The 25,465-nt window shown below is 44.5% G+C and overlaps 3 protein-coding genes across 5 annotated transcripts in view; 2 read left to right on the top strand and 1 right to left on the bottom strand.

The window, feature by feature from the left end:
• The window catches only part of VSIG1 (V-set and immunoglobulin domain containing 1), a 34,827-nt gene extending 32,193 nt beyond the window's left edge, over positions 1-2,634 (top strand). Inside the window, 2 exon segments of the mRNA XM_067722693.1 lie at positions 1,098-1,245; positions 2,008-2,634. Of these exon segments, the coding sequence (XP_067578794.1) occupies positions 1,098-1,245; positions 2,008-2,311 (452 nt within the window). The 3' untranslated portion in view covers positions 2,312-2,634.
• Positions 2,635-17,915: 15,281 nt separating this feature from the next.
• On the bottom strand, positions 17,916-25,463 carry PSMD10 (proteasome 26S subunit, non-ATPase 10). Of its 3 annotated transcripts, none has more exons than XM_067723141.1 (5): positions 25,220-25,438; positions 22,750-22,848; positions 21,568-21,714; positions 21,307-21,473; positions 17,916-19,082 (listed from the first exon to the last, which is right to left on the bottom strand). In XM_067723141.1, exons 1-5 carry the CDS (start codon positions 25,412-25,414, stop codon positions 18,929-18,931), a joined length of 762 nt encoding a protein of 253 aa, XP_067579242.1. In that variant the 5' UTR covers positions 25,415-25,438; the 3' UTR covers positions 17,916-18,928. The 3 variants fall into 3 exon arrangements, with proteins under 3 accessions (XP_067579242.1, XP_067579243.1, XP_067579244.1); XM_067723143.1 differs by having other exon boundaries at positions 18,939-19,082; positions 21,386-21,473; positions 25,220-25,431; XM_067723142.1 differs by lacking the exon at positions 22,750-22,848 and having other exon boundaries at positions 25,220-25,463.
• The window catches only part of ATG4A (autophagy related 4A cysteine peptidase), a 66,658-nt gene continuing 64,149 nt past the window's right edge, over positions 22,957-25,465 (top strand). The window contains exon 1 of the mRNA XM_067723135.1: positions 22,957-22,993. Coding sequence (XP_067579236.1) covers positions 22,972-22,993 — 22 coding nt within the window. The 5' untranslated portion in view covers positions 22,957-22,971. The remainder of the gene's footprint in view (positions 22,994-25,465) is intronic.

The following is a 25,465-nucleotide window of genomic DNA, read 5'->3' as shown; positions in this document are numbered from 1 at the left end:
GGTGTAAGAGTTAAATCTTCAACCTCCAGAGTAGGAAGCCAATAGAAAATGACAAAATTTGGAAAAGGCAGAACATATTAGAACAAGTGTAATAGAAACATGGGGGCAAATTCCTCTTGTGAATGGGACTTAGAGATGGGAAGGAGTGGAGAAAGGAACTGCTGATTTTTTTTGTTGTTGTTAGAAGCCTAGTAGAACTGTTTGACTTTCTAAATGATGCACATGTATTCCTTTAATCATAGAAAGTTAAAAGAATGATCAGGCAACTCAACTAGCCTTTCATCTCAGAGTATAAGATATTCATCCTTGCTTGAAGGGAGGCCGATGGGGATGGGCCCACCTGGAATCCAGACATGGTCTCTTGGGGACAATACCTCAGTGCTTGAAGGTCTGGCGCTCAGCTGGATCATTTCACACTCATTAAGTTTTTCCATAGACTGATCTAATAAACCAGATGCTTGTTTATGGAAATGGGCATATCCCTTCCCAGTGGCCAGAATGCATGAGGCTCTTTGGTGAGCATGGAATCTATGGAAGAGAAGGTTTTTAGGGAACTACTTCACGCATGCTTTGGGAAAGCCTGGTGAAATGTCCCTGCCTGTAACAGACGTCATTTCTCTGGTGACCGGATTGCAGCTCCATCGCGTCTCTCTCACTGCCCAAGCAAATGCACGGTGAAGACTTACTTCTCCAAACCGCATTTTTTAGTTCGGGGGGGCCGTGCCACAGGATCTTAGTTCCCCGACCAGGGATCGAACCCACACCCCCGGCGGTGGAAGCGCAGAGTCCTAACCACTGGACCGCCAGGGAAGTCTGAAACCGCATTTCTAAAGCGACCCCACCTCCCCCAAGTTGGCATATTCTTTTCTCTTTATGTGTGTAAATGTGAATGGGAAGGCTACATAGTCAAGCCAGTCACCTTTCTTCTCCCACTATGAGTCCAGCTGAAAGAGTTCTAAGGGTTTCCATGCTCTCAGCCTATACAAGGCACCTTCCCACTATATGAATGCCCTGGATATTCCCCACCGGTCACGAATGCACGTGGATGAGGCAGACACTATGCTCCACTTTACTAACCAGCTGCTTGTGTCCTCCAGATCCAGAAGTCGGAATCATTGTCGGGGCCGTGGTGGGTACCCTAATAGGTGCTGCCATTATCTTCTCTGTGGTGTGCTTCGCGAGGAACAAGGCAAAAGAGAAGGGGAAGAAAAGGAAGAGAAATTCTAAACCCACCACAGAACTCCAGTAAGACCTTACTTTGTTGCCTTTACTTGAATAGACATTTCTCAGGCCTGTCTCTTTCAGTCAGCTCTTCCTAAGCACTCCTTTTAGCATAAGATATAGAGGCATCTTTCTGCTCACCCTCACTGCTTTTATAAAAGAATGGTGATGGCTATCATGTACTGAGCGCTGTGTACCAGACTCTGTGCTAAGCATTTTATGTGTATCAACTCATTTAACTGCCACGACAATCCTTTTAGGGTTAAGAAAATGTTTTAATATATTAATATACTTGTCCTTCTACCAAGAGTGATAAAATGTAACTTTTAATGTTTATTTTATGGAACAAGGGGCCCATGGAAGCAAAAGTGCTGAGGGCCCAGGCTCTTGACCACTTTGTTATTTCTTATCAAATGTTATTTCTTATCCATTTCTGTGCTTCCACAACCAAGTGCCAAGCATTGTGCTAGATGGAGTGGGTGCTAGATATGCACCAGAGCCATGAATTTGGCCAAAGACCTTATTAGAACTTTAGACCCTTTCAACCTCATAAGTTTTCTCACCTCTTAAACACTGGTTTGTCTTTCTTGAACTCTCATTATATTGTTGAGACCTAACCTTTCTGCACTCCAAATGGAGACCCGTGGTCTGACAGTGAGTCAGACTATCAGAAATCACAGAGGTCCTGAACAGATTGGGACCTATGGTCACGGAGGCTACAGAGCCTATGGCTCCATGTGAGATGTCAAACCCTAACTTGTTCTTCCCTGGGCCTTCTTCCTGCAGACCAATGACAAATGTAAACCAAAGTGCAGAGTGTGAGACAATACCAGATGAAGATATCATCCAAATAGAAGCAACTCTGCCATCTTCCATCCATGAGGCTGAGCCTAATACCACCCTGGGGCCAGATGACAAGCCTCTCCCCAAGCCTGAGCCTGCCTTGCAGCCTGCCCTGGAGCTGGTCTCAGGGCCTGAGCTTGCCCCAGCGCCTGAGCTTGAGATCAAGCTGGAGCCACAGCAGGAACCGGAGCCCTCGATTGTAGTTGAGCCCTTCTGTGATAAGGGAGAGGGGGTGATTAAGACATAGGCCCGTGGCCTGAGTAGTGTTCATCGCTAAGGAACCCATTACTGGCGTTTGGAATTCAGTTGACCTAACTAACCCACAACCTCCCTCCATTCTGACCAATCCTCTTCTAACAAGGTGCTCCTACCATCAATCCAAAGCAGACAGGTCAAGATAACTACTAAATAAATGCAAGGGTTCCTGCATTACCAGTATAGAGTACTTACAATTTGACTAACATGTAAACGCAACTAATTAAATGACAAATGATTTTGAACTCAGTTGAAGGTGTTTTACAACATGTGTGTCTTATTTCAGACAATCTGACTTCTCTATTTTTAGCTACTCTTTGAGATTCCACATGCACACATGACAAGGTGGCATTAACTGGATTCAATATTATTTCTAGGATTTGTTGTTGACAGAGCTTCCCTATTCATTTTCACATTGACCACTAAGAAAAGAATTCACCAGCATTATCTCATAGATTGGAAAAAAATTCCTTAAAATTCCAGAGGGAAATAAAGGGTACATATTAATTGGTACATAGCATTTAACACTAGGTCTTAAAATTAATGCTTCATTTATCATATTAGATTTCCCAAAGAACCACCAGCTATCCAATATCTGAGCACAGCAAAATTTTAAAATAACCCAATTTTTAAATGCAAAATAACGTACAGGCAAACAATTCCAAATACACTTTTCCTTCAATGAATACAAAATATTGATACTACAGGTGATGTACAATTTAGCTTTGCATGAGCTATTATGTTGTCACACTGTCTGATGCTATCTACTTTGGAAGGGCCAGAGTAGGAAACTGTTCTAAATGAACACTTAAGATCTATTTTGGATAATCGGAACTAATTAATCTATTTTACTGTTGGGATATTTCACATTAATAAAGAGATATCAATCTTGTATACATGCTTAATATTAACTAAAATGCATTGACATCACCTCTTCACCTGTTAAAAAGCTTTTCTATTGATCATTTTTTACCCACATCTGACTTTGAAGAAATTTACCGGTAGACTTTTTCATCTGTGTAATCAATCAGATTTTAAATCTTATTTTAAGGTTCAATAAGTAATACTCAATAAAAATCTTATTTTAATGATCCTAAGGTAAATCTTTTATAAATAATTTTATTGATATATACATTATGTACAATAAACTGCACCTATTTCAAGTGTAAAATTTGATGAGTTTTGACAGATGTATACACCCATGAAATCACCGTGGTAATCTACATGGAGCATTTCCATCATCCCAAAGTGTTTCCTGTGTCCCTTTGTGCAATCCCACCATCACCCTGGACCCAGGCAACCACTGATTTGTTTTCCATCCTTAGAGATTAGCTTTGCCTTTTCTTGACCTTCATATAAATAGGACCATACAGTATGCACTTTATTGTGTCTGACTTCCTTCTAAGTGAAGTCTTTTTTTAAAAAAATTTTTATTTATTTTATTTTATATTTTATTTTTGGCTGTGTTGGGTCTCTTGCTGTGCGCGGGCTTTCTCTAGTTGCGGTGAGCCGGGGCTACTCTTCGTTGCGGTGTGCGGGCTTCTCATTGTTGTGGCTTCTCTTGTTGTGGAGCACGGGCTCTAGGCACACAGGTTTCAGTAGTTGTGGCACGTGGGCTCAGTAGTTGTGGCTTGCGGGCTCTAGAGCTCAGGCTCAGTAGTTGTGGCGCATGGGCTTAGTTGCTCCGCGGCATGTGAGACCTTCCCAGGCCAGGGCTCGAACCCGTGTCCCTTGCATTGGCAGGCGGATTCTTAACCACTGTGCCACCAGGGAAGCCCCTAAGTGAAGTCTTTTAAAAAAATGAATCTCTAACTTATCACATTCAGATTTTCATGTAGAGGAAACTGTGAAACCATTTGTATATAGATCATACCTATACACTAATTGAGGTAGAGTCTTAGAAGGTTTTAGGGTAGATTGAAATTAAAATTAATATTATGCTTGTCCAGAGTCATGGAGAGAAGAGATAGCAAGTTTTTACTTATGCATTTTCCTTGATGTGTTAATTTTCAGCCAATCGCAGGGATTTTTGAAGCATCTGTAATTCCATTCAGACCAAATACAATATTATGACATACGGTATCTGATGGGTTCAGGAAGCAAAATGATGAAGGTCTTAAGAATGATCTAACATTTACAGCTTAAAAATTTCAATTACCAGAATGCCAAAGTAGCTGGAATTCACCTTCCCTTCTACTCTTATGACAGAGGTAAATCGCAAGAGACTAAAAATATATAATAGTCAACACCGCCCCCAAATTTCTGCTGAATTGGTGCTGAACAGGAAGGCAGGCACTCTTGGTGGTCTTATAGAGCTCTGCTCTTATTAGCACTGTTCTGATCAAAATGCCGATAAATAGTTGGATTAGCGGTTTTTAACCTTTTTTGAGGCCATGGATCACTTTGAGAATACACTGAAAACTCTAGACCCCTCTCCTTAGAAAAATGCTTATACACACAAAATGTCAAGTACAGTTTTAGATAAATTACAGACTCCCTGAATCCAAGAATAAGAACTAGTGAATTAGATAAAAACACAGAAGGTACACTTAATAAATCATGCATCCTGGGGTGCGTGGATACTCAAAATGATCTTGATAGTCTGGAAGGTGAGTTGAAATCAACATAATGAATTTGCCAGGAATGGAGGGTATGGTCCAGATTTAAGGATATAGGGTACATGTTGCCAATGCAGAAACCCTAGCTGGGCAAGGTTGGGAAGTAGGTGAGGTTAATCTGAAGTGGTATCTTTGGGTCTCTCCTTTCAGTTCCCTTCTTGGCCTTCTGGCATTATTTTCCAGACACCCAGGGTTGTCATGCACCTACTGGCTCAGTGACCCATTTGGATCTGAGTCCCTCAGGCAGGATTCATTGCTCAACCTATCTTTACCCTTGCCACCCTTTCAAAAGGTAGCTGTTCTGTGACCTGTTCTTGTCCAGTGAACATGATCTTTCATCATCCGGTGATGTCATTCAGGTTGATAATAAACTAGCTCTCTCAGGAGAATTTATCTTTTAAGAGGGGACTCTTTAAAAAATTTTTTTTTTATTTTTGGCTGCATTGGGTCTTCATTGCTGTGCGCGGGCTTTCTCTAAGTTGCAGTGTGCAGGGGCTACTCTTCGTTATGGTGTGCGGGCTTCTCACAGCAGTGGCTTCTCTTGTTGCAGAGCACGGGCTCTAGGCACATGGGCTTCAGCAGTTGTGGCATGTGGGCTCAGTAGTTGTGGCTCGCGGGCTCTAGAGTGCAGGCTCAGTAGTTGTGGTGCACATGCTTAGTTGCTCCACGGCATGTAGGATCTTCCCGGACCAGGGATCGAACCCGTGTGCCCTGCATCGGCAGGCGGATTCTTAACCACTGCACCACCAGGGAAGTCCGTAAGAGGGGACTCTTGAAGACAGATAATTCTTTAATCCAACGATACTAAAAATGGTGGAATTTCAAGCACTGGAACAATCCAGAGGGGAGATATTCCTGAAGAAAGAAGCTTTCTCAGCCCCTCTCAAATCAAACCATGTGGGTTACCATCTAACTACTCCACCTACTTATAAGGCCACTCTGGGTCAGTGCAGCTTTTATCCCAGTCTCCTTAATTTTCTATTAGTACATCCATAATATACCATATATTTATGTTTGTGATGAATCCTGAGACTGTATAAAATACAGAATCATAACAAAATTGTGTTCACTAAATTTTACTTGGGCAGGAAAATGGACTCCTATGTTCAAGAGATTTCCAATAAGGGAACAAAAGAAAGTTTTTTTTTTCCTGCTTATTCATCAGTGGATCAGAAGATAAGTAATGGAATAGGTCATTACCCAAATATTCTGATAGCTTAAGCTTCGACCAAATTGTTTCAGCTTAATTCTCATTCAGATAAGGTACCACCTGATTTATTTTGCTACAGGTAGTTAAAAGTTAAGTGGGTAGTGTAAGGCCAACTGGCCCGAGGCAGGGGAACACAATCAGATTCACAGGTTGCATCAGAACGAAATTCTCCGGACCACCCAGTTCCAGAAACTGCCCTGGAGACATTCCGGACCACCCAGTTCCAGGAACTGACCTGGGGACTTTGAAACCAGCCCAGCCTTCCCACCTTTCGAGGGGCAGGACTAACGGTCCCCCAGGATACCCGAAAAGACCACCAAATAAGGAATATCCTGCGCCCTCCCAGATTCACCACTCCCCTTTCCCTTCTTCCCCTATAAAATCTTGCCCAACCCTCGCCCGGGAGCGACTTCTCTGGCCCCCTTTCTCTCGGACCAGTGAACCTCGCCCGGGAGTGCTCCCTAATAAAGCTCACTTGAAGCATTCCTCTGTTTCGTGGTGCCGTTTGTTTTTTTTTCTTTCTTTTATTTTTTTTTAATTTTTTTTTCATTTTAACATCTTTATTGGAGTATAATTGCTTTACAATGGTATGTTAGTTTCAGCTTCACAACAAAATGAATCAGTTATATATATACATATGTTCCCATATCTCTTCCAGCTTGCATCTCCCTCCCTCCCACCCTCCCTATCCCACCCCTCCAGGTGGTCACAAAGCACCGAGCTGATCTCCCTGTGCTATGCGGCTGCTTCCCACTAGCTATCTACCTTACATTTGGTAGTGTATATATGTCCATGCCTCTCTCTCGCTTTGTCACCGTTTACCCTTCGCCCTCCCCATAGCCTCAAGTCCATTCTCCAGTACATCTGTGTCTTTATTCCTGTTTCACCCCTAGGTTTTTCATGACATTTTTTTTTCTTAAATTCCATATATATGTGTTAGCATACGGTATTTGGCTCTCTCTTTCTGACTTACTTCACTCTGTACGACAGACTCTAGGTCTATCCAGCTCATTACAAATAGCTCAATTTCGTTTCTTTTTATGGCTGAGTAATATTCCAGATGTGCCACATCTTCTTTATCCATTCATCCGATGATGGACACTTAGGTTGTTTCCATCTCTGGGCTATTGTAAATAGAGCTGCAATGAACATTTTGGTACATGACTCTTTTTGAATTATGGTTTTCTCAGGGTATATGCCCAGTAGTGGGATTGCTGGGTCATATGGTAGTTCTATTTGTAGTTTTTTAAGGAACCTCCATACTGTTCTCCACAGTGGCTGTATCAATTTACATTCCCACCAACAGTGTAAGAGGGTTCCCTTTTCTCCACACCCTCTCCAGCATTTATTGTTTCTAGATTTTTTGATGATGGCCATTCTGACTGGTGTGAGATGATATCTCATTGTAGTTTTGATTTGCATTTCTCTAATGATTAGTGATGTTGAGCATTCTTTCATGTGTTTGTTGGCACTCTGTATATCTTCTTTGGAGAAAGGTGCCGTTTGTTAAGATCCGACCTTACATTTGGTGCCGAAACCCGGGAGGGGTACCAAGCCCCGCGGGTTACCGCGCGGGCCGCTCCTCCCCTCCCCCAGGAGACAACCAGGGAACCTCTACTCATCCACACGATCCGGCAGAACACGGGGTAAGCCCCCCTCCCTTGTTCCCTCCGACCCTCAGAGTCCCTGCCCACCGGACTCCCTGTCCTTAATCACGGCCGCGTCAGGGATCCCTCCGTCCTCTCTCCGGGCCTCGGGCAACTGTGGAGACGTCCCAATCGCCTGACCGCTCTCCGACCCGCCGGGCCTCGGGTGATTGCGGAGACGTCCCAATCGCCTGACCGCCCTCCGACCTGCCGTGAATTGGAGACTGAGACCAGGGACGCCTCTCTCCCTCTCCATTCACTCAGGGACAGACTGGGGGTCATGGGAACCTCACAATCGAAACCAGATCCTAAGACGCCCCTGGGGTGTCTCCTAGCCAATTTTACAGCCCTCGGTTTCTCCCAAGATCTCCGTCGCCGACGGCTTATTTTCTATTCCACTGTGGCCTGGCCACAATATCCTCTAGACAATCAATCCAAATGGCCTCCTGAAGGGACTTTCGATTTTAACATCCTCCGTGATCTAGATAATTACTGCCGCAGGACGGGCAAATGGTCCGAGGTCCCCTATGTTCAGGCCTTCTGGTATTTGCGCTCCCGCCCTTCCCTCTGCGTCGATTGTTCCACTTCCCAGATCCTTCTTGCCAAACAGACATCTCCTACATTCAAGCCCTTAATTTCCTTTGACGATGACCCCTCTCCACTAGCCGACCCATCCGAATCTCTCGCCTCTCCCCCCTCCAGAGCTCCTCTCCAACCTCCACCCTACCCTGAGGCGGTCCCTCCTCCTCCCGAACCCTCTCCGTCCCCTCCAACCGGTCCCCCGCCTCCCTCGACGGTTTCTCCTCCCACGCCCCTTGCTTCGCCAATTCGTGCACATACACGCTCTCACGACTCCCAAGATTCAAACCTCCTCTGCCCTCTGAGGGAGGTAGCAGGAGCGCAAGGATTAGTTAGAGTTCATGTTCCCTTTTCTCTCCAAGATCTCTCTCAAATAGAAAAGCGATTAGGCTCCTTTTCTGCCGACTCTTCCCGCTACATCAAAGAATTTCGCTCTCTCTCTCAAGCTTACGATCTAACCTGGCACGATATCTTTGTGATCCTATCTTCTACTCTGACCCCTGACGAGAGGGAAAGAATTCAAACTGCTGCCCGAAACCATGCAGATCAGGTTCACCTTACCGACAACTCCATGCCTGTCGGAGCGACTGCCGTGCCTGGCACCGATCCAGGCTGGACTTATCAGGATTGCCAAGATGGCCACCGTAACGCGACCTCATGATCCAATGCCTCCTGGCTGGCATGCAGGCCGCCGCTCATAAGGTAGTCAATTTTGAAAAACTAAAAGAGAGAACCCAAGAACCTAACGAAAATCCAGCTACCTTTCTCAATCGCCTTACGGAGGCCTTAACTCTCTATGCCCGGCTGGACCCCGACACCCCGGCAGGGGCAGCGGTCCTAGCCACCCATTTTATCACCCAATCAGCCCCGGACATCCGAAAGAAATTAAAACGGGCAGAAGACGGCCCTCAAACCCCTATTCGAGATCTGGTAAAGATGGCCTTTAAAGTCTACAATGGCCCTGAGGATTTGGCAGAATCCAGCCGACAGGCTCGGATGCACCAGAAGGTGGCCCTCCAAACCCAAGCTCTTGTAGCCGCCCTAAGGCCGGCCATCTCCCATGGATCACAGCATCCACGGGGTCCGCAAAAGGCAACCCCGCCGGGGGCCTGCTTCAAATGTGGAAAAGAAGGCCACTGGGCTCGCCACTGTCCCAATCCCCGACCTCCTTCTAAGCCCTGTCCCAGCTGCGGGCTCACGGGCCACTGGAAGAGTGACTGCCCTACGACTGGCCCTCCCTCAGCGGCTCCACGCGGGGGGCAGGCCGACCCTGCGGCATTGCCACTCGAACTGCTGGGATCGGCTGACGACTGACGGCGCCCGGACTCGAAGACCCCCATCACCCTCGCCGAGCCCAGGGTAACGCTACAGGGAGCGGGTAAGTCCATCTCATTTCTGGTGGACACGGGGGCTACCTATTCGGTCCTGCCTACTTATTCCGGGCCAGTTTCTCCTTCCCAGATCTCGGTCATGGGTATTGATGGCAAACCATCCTTCCCACTCCAGACCGGTCCACTCCCATGTCATATCGAAGGACTCCCTTTTACTCATTCCTTCTTAGTCATACCATCCTGCCCAGTTCCCTTGCTAGGCCGAGATGTCCTTTTCCACTTAGTGGCCTCCCTCCAGCTGGTCAGACTTGACCCTAAGGTCCCCTCCTCCCAACTCCTGCTTCCTCTTCTCGGCCTGTCTCTAGAACCCTCCCCCTCTTATCCCCCTCTTCCAATCACACCGAATCCAATCAATCCCCGAGTCTGGGATACTTCTAAGCCCATAATAGCAACACACCATTCCCCCGTTCTCATCCGCCTAAAGGACCCCTCCAAATTTCCATCAAGGCCCCAATTTCCCATCTCTGAGACTCACCTTAGGGGCCTACAACCTATTATCACCAGACTCCTAAACCAGGGACTCCTTATCCCCACTGACTCTCCCTGCAACACCCCCATCCTGCCTGTCCGCAAGGCCTCTGGGGATTATCGCCTGGTCCAGGACCTCCGAATAATCAATGAGGCCATAGTTCCTCTCCACCCAGTAGTACCAAACCCATACACCTTGCTCTCCCATATCCCCCCATCCACAACCCACTTTACGGTTCTGGATCTCAAAGATGCCTTTTTCACTATCCCCCTACATCCCGACTCCTATTTCCTCTTCGCCTTTACCTGGACGGAGCCGGATACTCATACTTCCAGTCAGCTCACCTGGACAGTTCTTCCCGAGGGCTTCCACGACAGTCCTCACCTCTTCGGTCAGGCGCTGGCACGGGACCTCACTTCCTGCTCCCTTACCCCCAGCACACTCCTTCAATATGTAGATGACCTCCTCCTTTGTAGCCCGTCTCTCAGCCTCTCAAGACAACACACTGCAGATTTCCTCAATTACCTTGGCTCTCGCGGTTATCGGGTCTCCCCAGCCAAGGCTCAGTTATCTGTATCTTCTGTAACCTACCTGGGGCTCCACCTTACCCCTACCACAAAAGGTCTAACAGCCGACTGCACCCGGATAATCCGTGAACTCCAGCCTCCAGAAACAGCGGAACAAATTCTCTCCTTTTTGGGCCTTATAGGATTTTTCCGACACTGGATCCCTAACTTTGCTCTCCTCGCTAAACCCTTATATCTAGCCGCTAAAGAACCCCCTCAAGGACCCCTCACCTCTCCTTCCGCCGCGGTTCGACAGGCCTTTCTCACCCTCCATAACGCTCTGATATCTTCTCCTCCCCTTTCTCTGCCCAACCCAAACCGACCTTTTCACCTTTTTGTGGATGAACGGGCCGGAATAGCCACTGGACTCCTTGCCCATCCTGTAGGGCCTTCCTACCGCCCCGTGGCTTACCTCTCCAAACAGCTAGACCCAACCATTTGGGGATGGCAACCATGCCTTCGGGCCCTAGCAGCGGCAGCCGAACTGACCAAACAAACACTCACACTGACTCTGGCCCACCCACTAACCGTGTTTTCCTCCCACCGGCTGGTCGACCTCCTAGGCCACAAGTCTCTCTCCCTCCTGGGCCCCTCCCGCATCCAGGAGTTCCACCTACTATTCATTGAAAACCCAGCTGTTTCTCTTGATCTCTCCCCTCGCCTGAACCCGGCTTCCCTCCTGCCTATCTCTGGCACTGGGGGTTTTCCATCCCATTCCTGCCCTCATGTCATAGAAGCCTTCAAACCACCAAGAGAGGGACTCTTTGACACCCCTCTTTCAAATCCGGACCGCAATCTCTTTGTCGACGGTAGTTCGATACTCGGTCCTGACGGGCGCTGACGGGCAGCCTACGCGGTGGTAACTATCTCAACTATTATCGAGGTTAACAGCCTCCCAGAAGGAACGACCTCCCAAAAGGCTGAACTAATCGCACTTACACGAGCCCTTAATCTTTCCAAAGACCAAAGGGTTAACGTCTACACAGACTCTAAATATGCCTTTCTCATTGCACACAGCCACTCAGCACTACGGAGGGAACGCGGATTTCTGACCACTAAGGGATCCCCAGTGGTCAACGCTTCCCTCATTGCAAAACTCCTGGAGGCCCTCCAGCTTCCTAAAGAAGTAGCAATTATCCATTGCAGGGGTCATCAACTCCCATCCAACCCAATAGCACAAGGTAACTCGAAGGCCGATTCCGTGGCCCGAGAGCTTACAAAAGGGGATCCTCCAGCTCCACTCCTATTTTTCACCAGTCCTACCCAACCCACATATACCCCGCACGAGGAAGCTCCCTTACTATCAAAAGGGGGACACAAAGACAACAAAGGATGGATTTTTATAGACAACAAAATTGCCCTACCTCTGGCCCAAGCAGCCAGCCTCCTATCAGACATCCATAAATCCTTACACATTGGTCCAAAAGCAATGTTCCGTGTTTTGGACCCCCTCTTTCATCTGCCAGGACTTAGAGAGGCCATCTCAAAGACTCACATGGCCTGCCAAACCTGTGCATCCGTCTCCCCACAAGGAGGCCTACGGCCCCGAATTCCTGCACACCAGGTGCGTGGACATCAGCCTGGTGAAGACTGGCAGATCGACTTTACCCATATGCCCCGCATTCCTGCACACCAGGTGCGTGGACATCAGCCTGGTGAAGACTGGCAGATCGACTTTACCCATATGCCCCGCTGCAAACGCTTCCGATATCTGCTCACTCTCATTGACACCCTTTCAGGTTGGATCGAGGCCTATCCAACAATTCGAGAAACGGCAGACACAGTCGCCACCATCCTGCTTCAACACATCATCCCCCAATTTGGTCTGCCGGTCTCCATTCAGTCGGATAACGGACCCGCCTTTGTCTCTCAGGTGGTTCAACAGGTATCACAGGCTCTCCAGATCACCTGGAAACTCCACATCCCCTACCACCCCCAATCATCTGGTAAGGTTGAACGCGCCAAGGGGATCTTAAAAGACCACCTCACCAAACTGTCCCTTGAGGTCCGTGTCTCATGGCCCGACCTGCTTCCTCTAGCCCTTACCCGAATCCGAGCCTCACCTCGGACTCCTACTGGCCTCAGTCCATTTGAACTACTTTACGGCCGCCCTTTCCTCCTTCACAACCTACCAACCCAGAGTCCACCCCTAGCCTCCTACCTTCCCTACCTCTCCCTGCTTCGCCATCTTCTCCGCGAACACGCTGACCGTCATCTACCGACAGTGACTGTCTCTGAAACTTCCTCTCTCCCTCTACGACCCGGCGATAGCGTCCTCCTCAAAGAATTACACCCTCAATCTCTCAAACCACGGTGGACAGGCCCCCGTACGGTGATCCTCACCACTCCCACGGCAGCTAAACTCTTGGGACACCCTTCCTGGTACCATGTTTCCCGCCTTAAAATGGCCCCAACTCGAGAGACTTGGACAGCCCTACCGCTGGGTCCCACGAGACTACGGCTTGTCCGTCACCCTGTCTCTCCTCCTGCTGCTCCCCCTGCCACCCAGGACTCACCAGATGTCCCTATGGCGCTTCCATGTCCACGGGACATGGCAAGCTAAAGGTCGGACCCACACCCGAGTCCTGGGCACGGGAGACTGCCAACCAGATGGGTGCCAGGCCTTGGTAACAGTCCAGATCCCCATCTCTTAACATAGAAGGTGTTCCCTTGGGATGGTCCACCCCCGCTGTCTGCTTCACTTACGATCAGACCCGAGACTACTGTCAATGGTGGAATGAGACCTATGGGGGGTGCCCCTATCACTCATGTAACATCCATGTGGCAAAACTAGATACCAGGAGCTCGCTCCGACAATCCCACCTGCTCACCAGAAATGGCAAGGGTCAATTATTCATCAACATCAAAGATCCCTGGGACACAAGATGGGTAAAAGGGGTACAAGGAAAAACCTACCGATGGGCAACTGATGCCTACCCCGTGGGCTCTATCAGGGTCTTTCGCTCATATATCAGTTTGATTCCCAAAGTTATCCAACAGTTGAGCGAACAAGCCACTGCCATCCAGGGAACAGAACAAGCCCTAAGACACCAACTACCTCACCCCGAACACAAAGAGGATCCTTTTTCTTGGTTGACCCTCGTCCGTCAAGCAGTACAGATACTCAACCACACAGGAACAGGTAACATCTCTGACTGCTTTCTATGTGCCTCGCCTGGCCGGCCGCCCTTGGCTGCTGTCCCGCTCGACCAGCCCTTCAATTCTACTTCCCACACCTCCCTAACACATAGTGTTTCAACATCCCGCGACTTAGAACATAAACTCCAGCTAGCCATTGAAGCCTCCGCCGGCTCCATCTCCTCTCTCCAGCGCCAAATCACCTCCATAGCCCAAGTCGCTCTCCAGAATCGACGAGCCCTGGATCTCCTGACGGCCGACAAAGGAGGTACCTGCCTCTTCCTACAGGAGGAATGCTGCTATTACATCAATGAAACAGGACTCGTCGAAGACAACGTAAAAGCCCTCCATCGCTTAAGAGAAGAACTCCAACGCAAACACCAACAGTCCGCCTCGCCTCCCCAATTCCCGATTGGTGGCGATCCACCCTCTATACCTGGCTAACACCAATCTTAGGCCCCTTAATTCTCATCTGTATCTTGCTCATGTTTGCTCCCTGTTTTCTTAGGTTCCTTCGCAGGCGCATGGAGGAAGTCTCTCGGGTGGCCACAAACCAAATGCTCCTCGGTCCTTAACACCTTGCTTCCTACAGAACCCCCCCACTGGTCTCCCCTAAGCCTCGGACCTCTGGTCGCCCGACTCCCCTTTCGACGCCCCCATTCAGCATGAAGTAGCCAGAGATCAGAACGCCGCCCCATTACACCAAAGATGTCGGGATGTAAGGCCAACTGGCCCGAGGCAGGGGAACACAATCAGATTCACAGGTTGCATCAGAACGAAATTCTCCGGACCACCCAGTTCCAGGAACTGACCTGGGGACTTTGAAACCAGCCCAGCCTTCCCGCCTTTCGAGGGGCGGGACTAACGGTCCCCCAGGATACCCGAAAAGACCACCAAATAAGGAATACCCTGTGCCCTCCCAGATTCACCACACCCCTTTCCCTTCTTCCCCTATAAAATCTTGCCCAACCCTCGCGCGGGCGCGACTTCTCTGGCCCCCTTTCTCTCGGACCAGTGAACCTCGCCCGGGAGCGCTCCCTAATAAGAGCTCACTTGAAGCTTTCCTCTGTTTCGTGGTGCCGTTTGTTAAGATCTGACCTTACAGGTAGTCCCAACGAAATTCGAAACCAGCCTTGGCTTCTTAACCATTCACTTCTCACCACCCAAAAAGACTTCCAGGAACTTCTGTCACCTCTTTGTTTCAGCATTTAGCAACTAGGATATGCTAAAGTCAATGGAACAGCTTTTGGGCTGTCTGTCGGTCCTTATTCTCCCCAAATTCATCTGTGTATTCAGTCACCCACTGGACACTTACTGAATGGGTACTATGGACCAGATACTGTGGCTGATGATACAATGGTGAGCAGAATCAGAGCTAGCTCTTGTCTTCATGTAATATACAGCTTTTCTAACTATGACAAGTTCTTGCACGTCATTATCAACAGTAGTGTGCTGACTGAAGGGAAGGCTGGAATTTGTACAGCACTGTGGAGGGCCTCCAAATAATAGTGATCTATGATAAAAAAAAAAGGAGTAAAACATAGTAATTCTTGAGCAACAACCAAGAAATTATGCATTTGAGATCTCCCATGTCCTTTAGAGTACCAAGTGAACTTTCCCCGCAATATTGTATGCTGAGAAGTTAATATTTGCAGCTTTTACACTGGCCTGTAACTCAGGTTTGATGAACTTTCAGTAAGAAGAACTAGAAAGGAGCTTTGAGATCAATAGTACTTGAACTTTTTCAATCTCAGTGCACCTGAGGGTAGTAACGCACACAATGGCCCACTCCTGACAATGATGGGGTGGAAGTGGGAGGTGATGCAGAATTATATTCTTGGTGGGGGAGACAGGAAGGGGTAAGTGTAGTTTAAAAAGCTGGGTCATTCCTATAGAACCCCACCCAATCTCCAGAGGAGAATCCCTGAGTGAAGTGAGGTAAAATGATCTGCCTAAGATTTTACAAAGTCAATACTAGATCCCAAGTTCTCTGATTCCCAGTGTAATGCTCCTTCAACTGCACCAAACTACTAATTTCAATGAAACAAACCCAAGTTTTAGTAATAAAAGGTGGTTTTACAACCTTTAACCTGTAAAACAGGTTAGAGGGTCTCATAAAATGTTCAAACCAATCAATGAAGACTCAATCCCACTTGTCTTTGAAGCTTTGGTCTAAAAACAAAAAACTCGGAGATGATAATGAAGGTTCTGGGAAACCAGAAAACAAACAAACAAAAAATCCCCCAAACCCACGAATTTAAAAAAAAGCACAGGGTTTGGTCGGTGGGGTGTTACAACTAATGGGTTATTATCAAAATACCACAGTACCTTCCATTTGGCCCACTGTTTTTGAGTAGAGGCAGAAAGAAAATGGATCAGGATCCAGGAAAGCTAGATTTTAGTGTTGGCTGTAGTGCTAGTTCTCAGTGTCTGCTCATCTGTAAAATGGAGATGATTTCTATCGTCTTAATGCCTGCAATGGAGAATGGATATAAACATTTATAAAGTGTGGTACTCTACTTTTGTAGAACCCAGGTCTACTGATAATTGATTCAGCATTCTTTTTTCTCTCAACCAGGGATCCTTAACCTTTTGGGAAGTCACAGATCCCTTTGAGAATCTGACGAAAGTTACTGAACCCTCTTCCCAGAAAAATGAACATAAAAATTTCTGCATTCAATTTTAGGCAGTCAATAGAACTGTGAAGCTAGAGTCATACACCCAAAGGAAAGCTCCCACACTATATCAAACTTGCTAACAGAAGGTTTTGGGGGTTTGATAGTGTAAAAGGATATGGCAACAGAAAGTAGAAGACGCTGCCATGTAATGAACTCAGTGTAGTTGGTATAGTTAAATTGGGAAATCAAAACACTGGGGTCATACAGTTAAGCTGTTAAGTCAAAGATTACAAAGTAAAATGCAGAATTATCTTGAATCTCACTCATAGAACCTCACTGAAACTGTGGATTCCCTCCAATAGATAGTTGAGAATGTAATTTTTTCCACTCTTCTATTTACCTGTTTCTTCCATCTTATATTCTCAGTTAAGCTCTACAATTAAAATTGTCATCTTTCCTGAGTTCATCTTGAAAGTAACTGTAAAACCTGCTGAACTTGAATCAGCTTCATCTCTATTGGGTTTCCTACAGGGAACAGGTAACAATCTGATCAATATCCGAGGCCATCAATATCCTTAGTTTACACAAATCAATGATTGAAATGTTAAGCCACTTCACTTAAAATGCCAACAGCCTACAAATTACCTGAGGCCTGGTTCCATCTGTATTATAAAGAACTAAGATGAATTTTCTTTTGCATTCACAAAGCCTATTACCTCAGACAATAAAACTCAGTACTTATGAATACCTTCAGCCCTAACAGGCCCTATTAGATATAACTTTACTCTTTGATCATGCTAAAAAGCATTAGAAACAAATTATTTCCCCTGTCATTAGTTCTATCCCTGGCATTCAATAAACAAAGTTTAGTTCCATAAGAATATGCTTCCCTGATTAATAATCGTAAAGCTCAGCACTCAAAATACTTATGTAAAAGGGTCTGAATATCAACAACACGGTTTGCGTTTACAAAACTCATTTTAGATACTGGTCATTAAGTCTCTGACCCCAAATTAATTGAAGTTTGTGGACTCACTTGGATTACTTATTTCAAGCAATATTTGCAGCATAAAGTTCAAATTAAAAAATAATTTGAAGAGTCACCTGCAGTTCATTAGATTTTATGACTAGTAATCATTTAAAATGTTTCCCTAAATTGAGATCAAGTTTACACTTATTAATTTTCTTTTGCTCCACATTTAATTAGCAATTCAGAAGATTACTATTTTTAAAGATTTTAGCTGCAGGTCAAGCTTCACTGATTTTATTGACTTCAGAGCTACCCAGAAATTGTCTTTATAAAGAAATTGTCTTTATAAAGGATTTAAAGGCTTAAGTGGGTGTCTGATTTGCAAAAAGAATTGGGAGATTCTCTCAACATTTTATTTTTTTAGTTTCTGAAATACAAATAAAAACACATTTTTGTTACACATCATAACAAGCTTGACATTCTTTTCAATACAGGATGACTTAATATAGGTACTTTAAAACTTCCTTTATAAAAACAATAAACTTGGGCTTCCCTGGTGGCGCAGTGGTTGAGTCTGCCTGCCGATGCAGGGGACACGGGTTCGTGCCCCGGTCCGGGAAGATCCCACATGCTGCGAAGCAGCTGGGCCCGTGTGCCACGGCCGCTGAGCCTGCGCGTCCGGAGCCTGTGCTCCGCAACGGGAGAGGCCACAACAGTGAGAGGCCTGTGTAAAACAATACACTTTATTTTGGAGGGAAATAGCTCATCATTAAAAAGATACATTGGTACACAGGCTATTATTTTTCATTATTTTAGTGTTTATGAATGCCAAACTTGGATAGCGTGCCTGCCCTCTGAACTGAAAATTTCATCCTCACAATATGTAAGTATTCCTCCTATAACAAAAACAAATTAAACCATACTGTTGGAAAAAACAGAAATATTTGGCATAGGCCTCTGAGTGGGCTTGAAAAACGAGTTACGATGTGTTTCAACTGTATGGAAGAACATTCTAGAATCCACCTAGAAACATTTGGCAAAACAATTGGCCTGGTGCTATTGGGGTTGTTCTGCCTCAGAGGGGGATAAAGGGTGCATGGCAGGGTGCTGAAGACTCACAACAGCCACAGAATCACTGACTCAAAGTTAACCAAGATTCAATACAGAATAATATACAACAATAGAACAATCTCAATTATTATTATTGTTATTCAATGCCTGGAAAGCAAGTTGTAAGCTAAGAAAAAAATACCTCAGCAGGAACAATAGTCAACATGTTTATAATACTTGGAAGATGAAACAACTTCATAATTCATAGATGACATCTTGTGCACAAGTACATTAGTTTCTAGGACAGTAGGGGACAACCACAAAACATACAAAGTAAGAGTAAATCCAAGCTGCTTAACTTTCCACCATTCTCTTGAGTATTAAACCCAGACCACCTTTGGCCACTTGCAGGGGTGTCTTTTCTTCTTTATTCTCAATGTAAATACTTGCTCCATGGGACACCAGCAGTTTTGCTACTTCCACTCTCTCCTCATCACAGGCTAAGTGTCTGAAATCAAGGCCCACAAAGATGGATTAATCATTTGCAATTCTATGTAAAGGTTAGGATTTCCTGACAGGTAGTCTAAACTGCATATTATTAGGTAGTGTAATATCGGAAAGTTACTTAATCTGGAAAGGAAAATCGATTTTCATGGGGAAGACTGTTTATAAGTTAAAATTCATTGGAATAGTCTTATAATACCAGATCATAAATCACAATTCTGGTCCTACTACAACAGAAGTGATGTAAATGCCGGCCTAAGGAATAACGTCCTTATTTTATGAAGATTAGTGGTTTACACCAAACACATGCAATAATTCCAGGCTAGAACTTAGAAAAACCTCCATACACAACCTGCTAACAGCAATTGTGTGGTTTAAATTTTGGAAAAGCAGTTTAAAAAATTTTATATTATCTGATTGTTACAGACACCTTGTAAGTTAGCAAGGTACTATTATCACCATTTTACAGTTGAAATTGTGACAGAGGTTAGTCTTTGCCTATGATGACATGGCTGAGCAGTAAGTGAGGGGGAAACCTTGTCAGGCACTTAACGGTTTACCAGGTAGGGTATTAGACCCTAACATGTTATTTTATTTAACCTTCACAACAATCTAGTGAGGAAGGAATTGTTATCCTCACATTACAGATAAGGAAATTAGACTCAGGAAAGTTAAGTAACTTCTCTGAGTTACTTAATACAAGTATTTAATATAGTTGTTTAAGTGGCTGAGTTTGGATTGGGTAAACAGCATGTAGCTATTCCTTAATCGTAGGCTCTGCTCAGGACCCGATACTGCCTGACTCCTAAATTTCCTCCAGGCCACCCTGCCTTTCTTATTTGGAGAAAAGGGATAGAATATGCATGTTTTTCTAGACAGAGTCGCTCAGAACTACAGAAAAAAAATTGTAAAACTAAGAGTTAAGAAAACAATACTTAAAAAAAAATTGAATCCTACTTTGGACTAAAAAGAAGACTCACAGAATTTCTGGTTCAAAAAAGTCACCATTCGATAAGGAAGAATAGTGGCCAAGTACTGTAGAAAAAATATCAAGGTAGAGGACAGCTTCAGGTCAAGCATAAATCAATTCCAGATGGATTTGAGTTAAATGAAAAACAATAACCAAACCAAACCAATGCAATGTTTTTAAAAAATATATAATAAAATACAGGTGAATAGTTAACTAATTTCAGGGTGAGGAAGCACTTTCTAGTTATGAGGGAAGATTAATAGGTTTGACTGTATAGAGTTGAAATCTTCGGTTATTTCAAAAAAATCATAAACAAAATGAAAAGACAAACTGGGAAAAATATTTTCAACATGGCAGAAGGTTAATATTTGTACTATGTCAAGTCAAGGGTACATAAAAAAATCAGTAAAAATAAATTAATTCTCCAAAAGGAAACAGAGAAAGGGACACAAAATGTTATAATTTAGAGAAGGAATATAGTCATAGCCATTAAAAAATGTTTAGCTTCATTGATAATAAAAAATGTAAATTACAACTCTGAAATACCATTTTTCCTATAAGACAAGGATATTTTTGGTGTTGGTGAGGGGGTAATAGGCACTCTCACACTGCTATTGGGAGGGTACAATGATACAACAACTCTGGAAGCAATCTCGGAATATACAGCAATTGTCTTAAACTATGTGTATCTGTTGACCCAGCAATTCTACTTCTAACTTCTATACTAAGATAATAATCAGCAGTATGGCCAATGATTTTTGTATAAAGTTGGTCAATGTAGCATTATTTATAATAATGGAAAACTCAAAAAAGCTTAAATATACAGTAATAGAGGAATCATTAAATTATGCCTTATCCATAAAATGGCGTTGTGGATAGCCATTCAAAAACGGTTTAGAAATATTTATTCACATTGGAAAATGCTCACAATATACTATGAGGTGAAAAGAACAAGATATAAAACTATATACACAGTATCGTCCCAATTTTACAATTAAAAAAGCATATGTAAAGTATGTACATTTGCATATAAAAGACAAGGAGGAAATACATTAAAATGTTATCAGTGGTTATTTCTGGGTGGCAAAATGATAGGCATTTTGAATTTTTATCTTTATACTTTTGTGTACTTTCAAATTTTTTTGCCATAAACATGTATTACATTTATAAGCAGACTAAAAAAAGAAATGATGTGTAAGAATTAGTGCAAGAGGGCTGATGTCAGGTAGAATACAAATGACTGCTACTTGTCACTTACAGAGGAGTGTTACCCTCAGTGTCTTGGATGTTTGTGGAAGCTTTGTAGTACAGAAGAATATGAATCATCTTCAAGTTACCCTTGGCTGCTGCCCGGTGCATTGCTGTAGCCTCATAATGGTCCTTAGCATCTGGATTAGCCCCGCCTTCCAGTAACATGACAGCAATCTGGGAAGATGGAGAAGAAAACAATGCAGGGATCTATTTGTGTTTGCGTACAGGTTTAGAACTCAAAAGAAGTAGCCTAGGAATGGAACCCTACCTCATGCCTGTTTTTGGAAGCTGCATAATGTAGGGGAGTACAGCCATTTTGATTGACAGCATTCACTTGAGCACCTTTTCCCAGAAGAGCTTTTACAATCTCATCCCGGCCAGCGGAAGCAGCAATATGAAGAGGAGACCAACCTGCCTGTAAAAGAAGTGGGCAGAACAAAAACCAGGGAGAAAAGGCACAGGGATTAATGCTAACATTTAGGCAGGGTTTACAGAGCTGTGTGTAAATGGTTTAAAAAAATAATATTCTTTCTCTTTCCCTCATTAAGCACTGCAGGATATTTAGAAACCAGATATATAGAAGAAAAGAAAAGCACCCATAATCCCACAACATGGAAATAATACATAAGTCTAATTCTAATGTGTTTTAAGATTGGGATCAAGGATACCCCAATAGGATATCAAGTTCCGTGAGGTGCATTTTCCACAATGTCCACTTATCATTACGTTGTGAAAATTTTTCTATGTCATTCTTTGGAATCATCACTTTATTGGTTGCATATTATTATCATTATCATTATTTTTTTTTTTTGGCCACGCCGGGCGGCTTGCGGGATCTTAGTTCCCTGACCAGGGATTGAACATGTGCCCTCAGCAGCAAAAGCGCGGAGTCCCAACCAGTGGACCCCCAGGGAATCCCCTGGTTGCGTATTATTTTATTAGGTGTATATATATGCTGTATTCAACTGTTCCTCCATTAAACTGTTTTTACTTTTTTGCCATTATCAATATTATTTCATTGAGCATCCTCGAAAAGGAATCTGCCTACAAAAACATTTCCATCCTTATTCTTCACAAGTCTTATCCTAATATAACCAATACCATTACACCAAATCTTTATATAACAAAAAAAGATATCTAGGCCCTCATTATTCAGGCAATATTCACCAAAAACAATTTCTAACATAATAAAAAGGATTTGTAGTCTCTTAGGGATCATCATAATAAGACTTGATCTGCATGTTTACCTTAAATTACAGGCTATGGGTGGCAAAATGAACATTCTGAAATAATGCAACCACCAGTCCTGTATTTGGTCACTGGGGCCATGCTGTAACTTCCTAGTCATAAAGGTTAAAATTTGTTTGTGAGCTTAATACTCGGGCTCTAGTAAACACCAGTCTGGAGTCTAAAGATAACTGGGCATTTATCAACTCTGCCTAGTACTCACATCATCTTTATCATTCACTGGCACTCCAAGTTGCAGCAAGAATTCAACAATTTCTGTATGTCCGGCTGAGCATGCCCAATGCAAGGCAGTTCTGCTGTCCTACACGGGAAGCAGAGAAGCAATAAGACCAACATTCTTGAAGAAAAATAGAAGCACTAAGGCAAGAAAGCAGAAACAAAAATTAATATTGGAGCCAGCAAACCTACAGTTTGGGAACAAGAAATGGAGAGCACTGGATCCTCAGGTAGGTAACCTTAAACCATATTACTTACATAAGAGAGACCAAGGTTTTAGTAACATGAGGAGAATACATTGATGAAAGTAGGTAATTCTGGGCAGACTAGAGCCATGAAAGCAATAGAGCAAAAAACTGATTTCAGTGCTTTGGCAGAAATACAGCTTTGGCTATTTCCATTATGTACGTACTTTTATGTCAGGCGCTGTGCTAAGAGTTTTACGTGCATCATCTCCTGTAATCCCCATGATCCTATACAGTGGATATTATCCCCATTTTACAGACTCCTCGGGGTGAGCAACTTGTTAAGGTCGCACAGCTAGTAAATCGTGAAGTTGGGACACAAACCCGTCAGCTCTGAATTTTCTAGATGCTCTAGGAAGAACAAATGTATCTTGTGGGAAAGAAATATTCATGAAACTAGTTGAGATTATAACCATTTAAAAAACATACCAGGGCTTCCCTGGTGGTGCAGTGGTTGAGAGTCCGCCTGCTGATGCAGGGGACACGGGTTCGTGCCCCGGTCCGGGAAGATCCCACATGCCGCGGAGCGGCTGGGCCCTGCGCGTCCGGAGCACAGGCTCCGCAACGGGAGAGGCCACAACAGTGGGAGGCCCGTGTACCGCAAAAACAAACAAACAAACAAAAAACATACCACACACAGAATTAGAGAGCAACATTACTTTAAAAAAATAATAAGCTAGGAGTTAGTCATGTTTCTCAAAGGGAATCTCTCTCTCTCTTTTATTTTTTTTGCAGTGACTGCTATATTTCTTAGCCCTACGTAAAAGAAAATGGTACTTTAAACTTTATTACAAAAATTTCAAACTCATATAAAAATACAGGGAACATAATATAATCCATATGCCTATCACCTACATCTTATAACTATTTTTCCATACTTGCCTCATCTGTTTTTCTCCTTGATGAGATTTTTAAAAACAAATCTTAAAAATTATGACCTTTCATACCTAAATATCTGAGTATCTAAAAAATACTTTACTACATAGCTATTACACTGATTAAAATTAACACTAACTCCTTTATAACATCAAATACCCAGATTTCCCCAACTGTCCCCCAAATGCCTTTTTGCAGTTGGTTTGTTTCAATCAGGATCCATACAAGCTACATAAGTTGCAAATGTTTGTTATGTTTCTTAAGTCTTTTGATCTTGAATAGTTTCTCCCTTTTTCATGTCATTGACTTGATGAAGAATGGTTAGAAGCATTATTAAATCTTAATATTGTTAAATTAAATCTAAAGTATTAAATATCACCAGAGCAAAATGAAGGTAAACTAGACAAAGGCATTTTCAGGTTGAGCAATAAAGAAAAGTTCCAGAAAAAAAGTCTCTGAACTTCTAATTCTCTTCCCAAACACACAAAATGGAGATTTGTAATTATGTGACACTGTCTTGCTAGTGCTGAGCACGGTGCCTGTCAAATAGGAGGCAATCTATAAATGTATGTTAGCTTACTGAGGGCACCGTGAATCTTTCTAGAAACTCAGGGTGAAAGCATGAGGGTCTTTTGAGCAGGAGGGCAGAAAGAAACACTTCCCAAGGTCCACTCACTTTTGTTCTGCCTTTGCCTAGAACGCCCCTTCATCCCCCAGGGAAATCCCACTCATCCTTCAAGATACAGCCAATCTTCCCTCCTTTGCAAAGCCTCTTCAGTTACGACAACATTCGGCTTTTCTAAGCGAGATTAAATCAGGTTCTTCCATATGTTCTGAAAGCCCCACGTCAACTTCTCTCCCGAGTATTTACCACAATTTATAATCGGACATATGATTTGGGATTATTTTATTAACGTCTGATCCTTCTATTCGACAGTATCCTCAGCTCCCAGCTGAGGCGTTCAGTTACACGTGTTCCGTTGAATAGTCACTAATAAAAGCAAACAAATCCACTTCCAAAAACCAAAAACTTCCCTTCTCACGGATGTCTCAAAGATTGGGCATTTCTGAGAAACGCGCAAACGTTCTAGAAATATCCAAAATACAGCGACTAAGTACTGGGCCAAAAAACAACACTGGCGGTTTGTGGGGCTAGCTCCGGCCGCCCGGTCCCGAGTCCTGAGGTGACCCTGGGGTAAGGATGGGGCGGCGGGGGCGGGGATCTGGCCCTCTCGGAACCGGCCTCCCCATGGGTTGGGCTGGGCCGGGCAGCCACGTTGGCCTCCGCCGCTGCCGCCGCCGCCGCCAGCGGAGAGGCCCCAAGCGTTGCTTTACCTGGTCAGTCCTAGTGGCCAGGGATTTATCGGCCAGGATCCTCTCCTTCAACTCCTCCAGCTTCCCGCTGTAGGCCAGGTTGCAGACCATTAGGTTAGACACACACCCCTCCATTTCGCTTTCCCAGGATCTCGGTGAAGCCTGACCAAAGACCGCCTCACGTCGCCAGCTCCGACTGCCAATCAAAACAGGCATTAGAGCTCCCCCAGTGACCAATCGCGCTCCTTCCTTTGCTTCTTTTCCCAT

Source organism: Pseudorca crassidens, chromosome X, assembly GCF_039906515.1.
Source record: "Pseudorca crassidens isolate mPseCra1 chromosome X, mPseCra1.hap1, whole genome shotgun sequence".
NCBI lineage: Eukaryota > Metazoa > Chordata > Mammalia > Artiodactyla > Delphinidae > Pseudorca > Pseudorca crassidens.
This window is presented reverse-complemented; position numbering and strand designations above follow the sequence as displayed.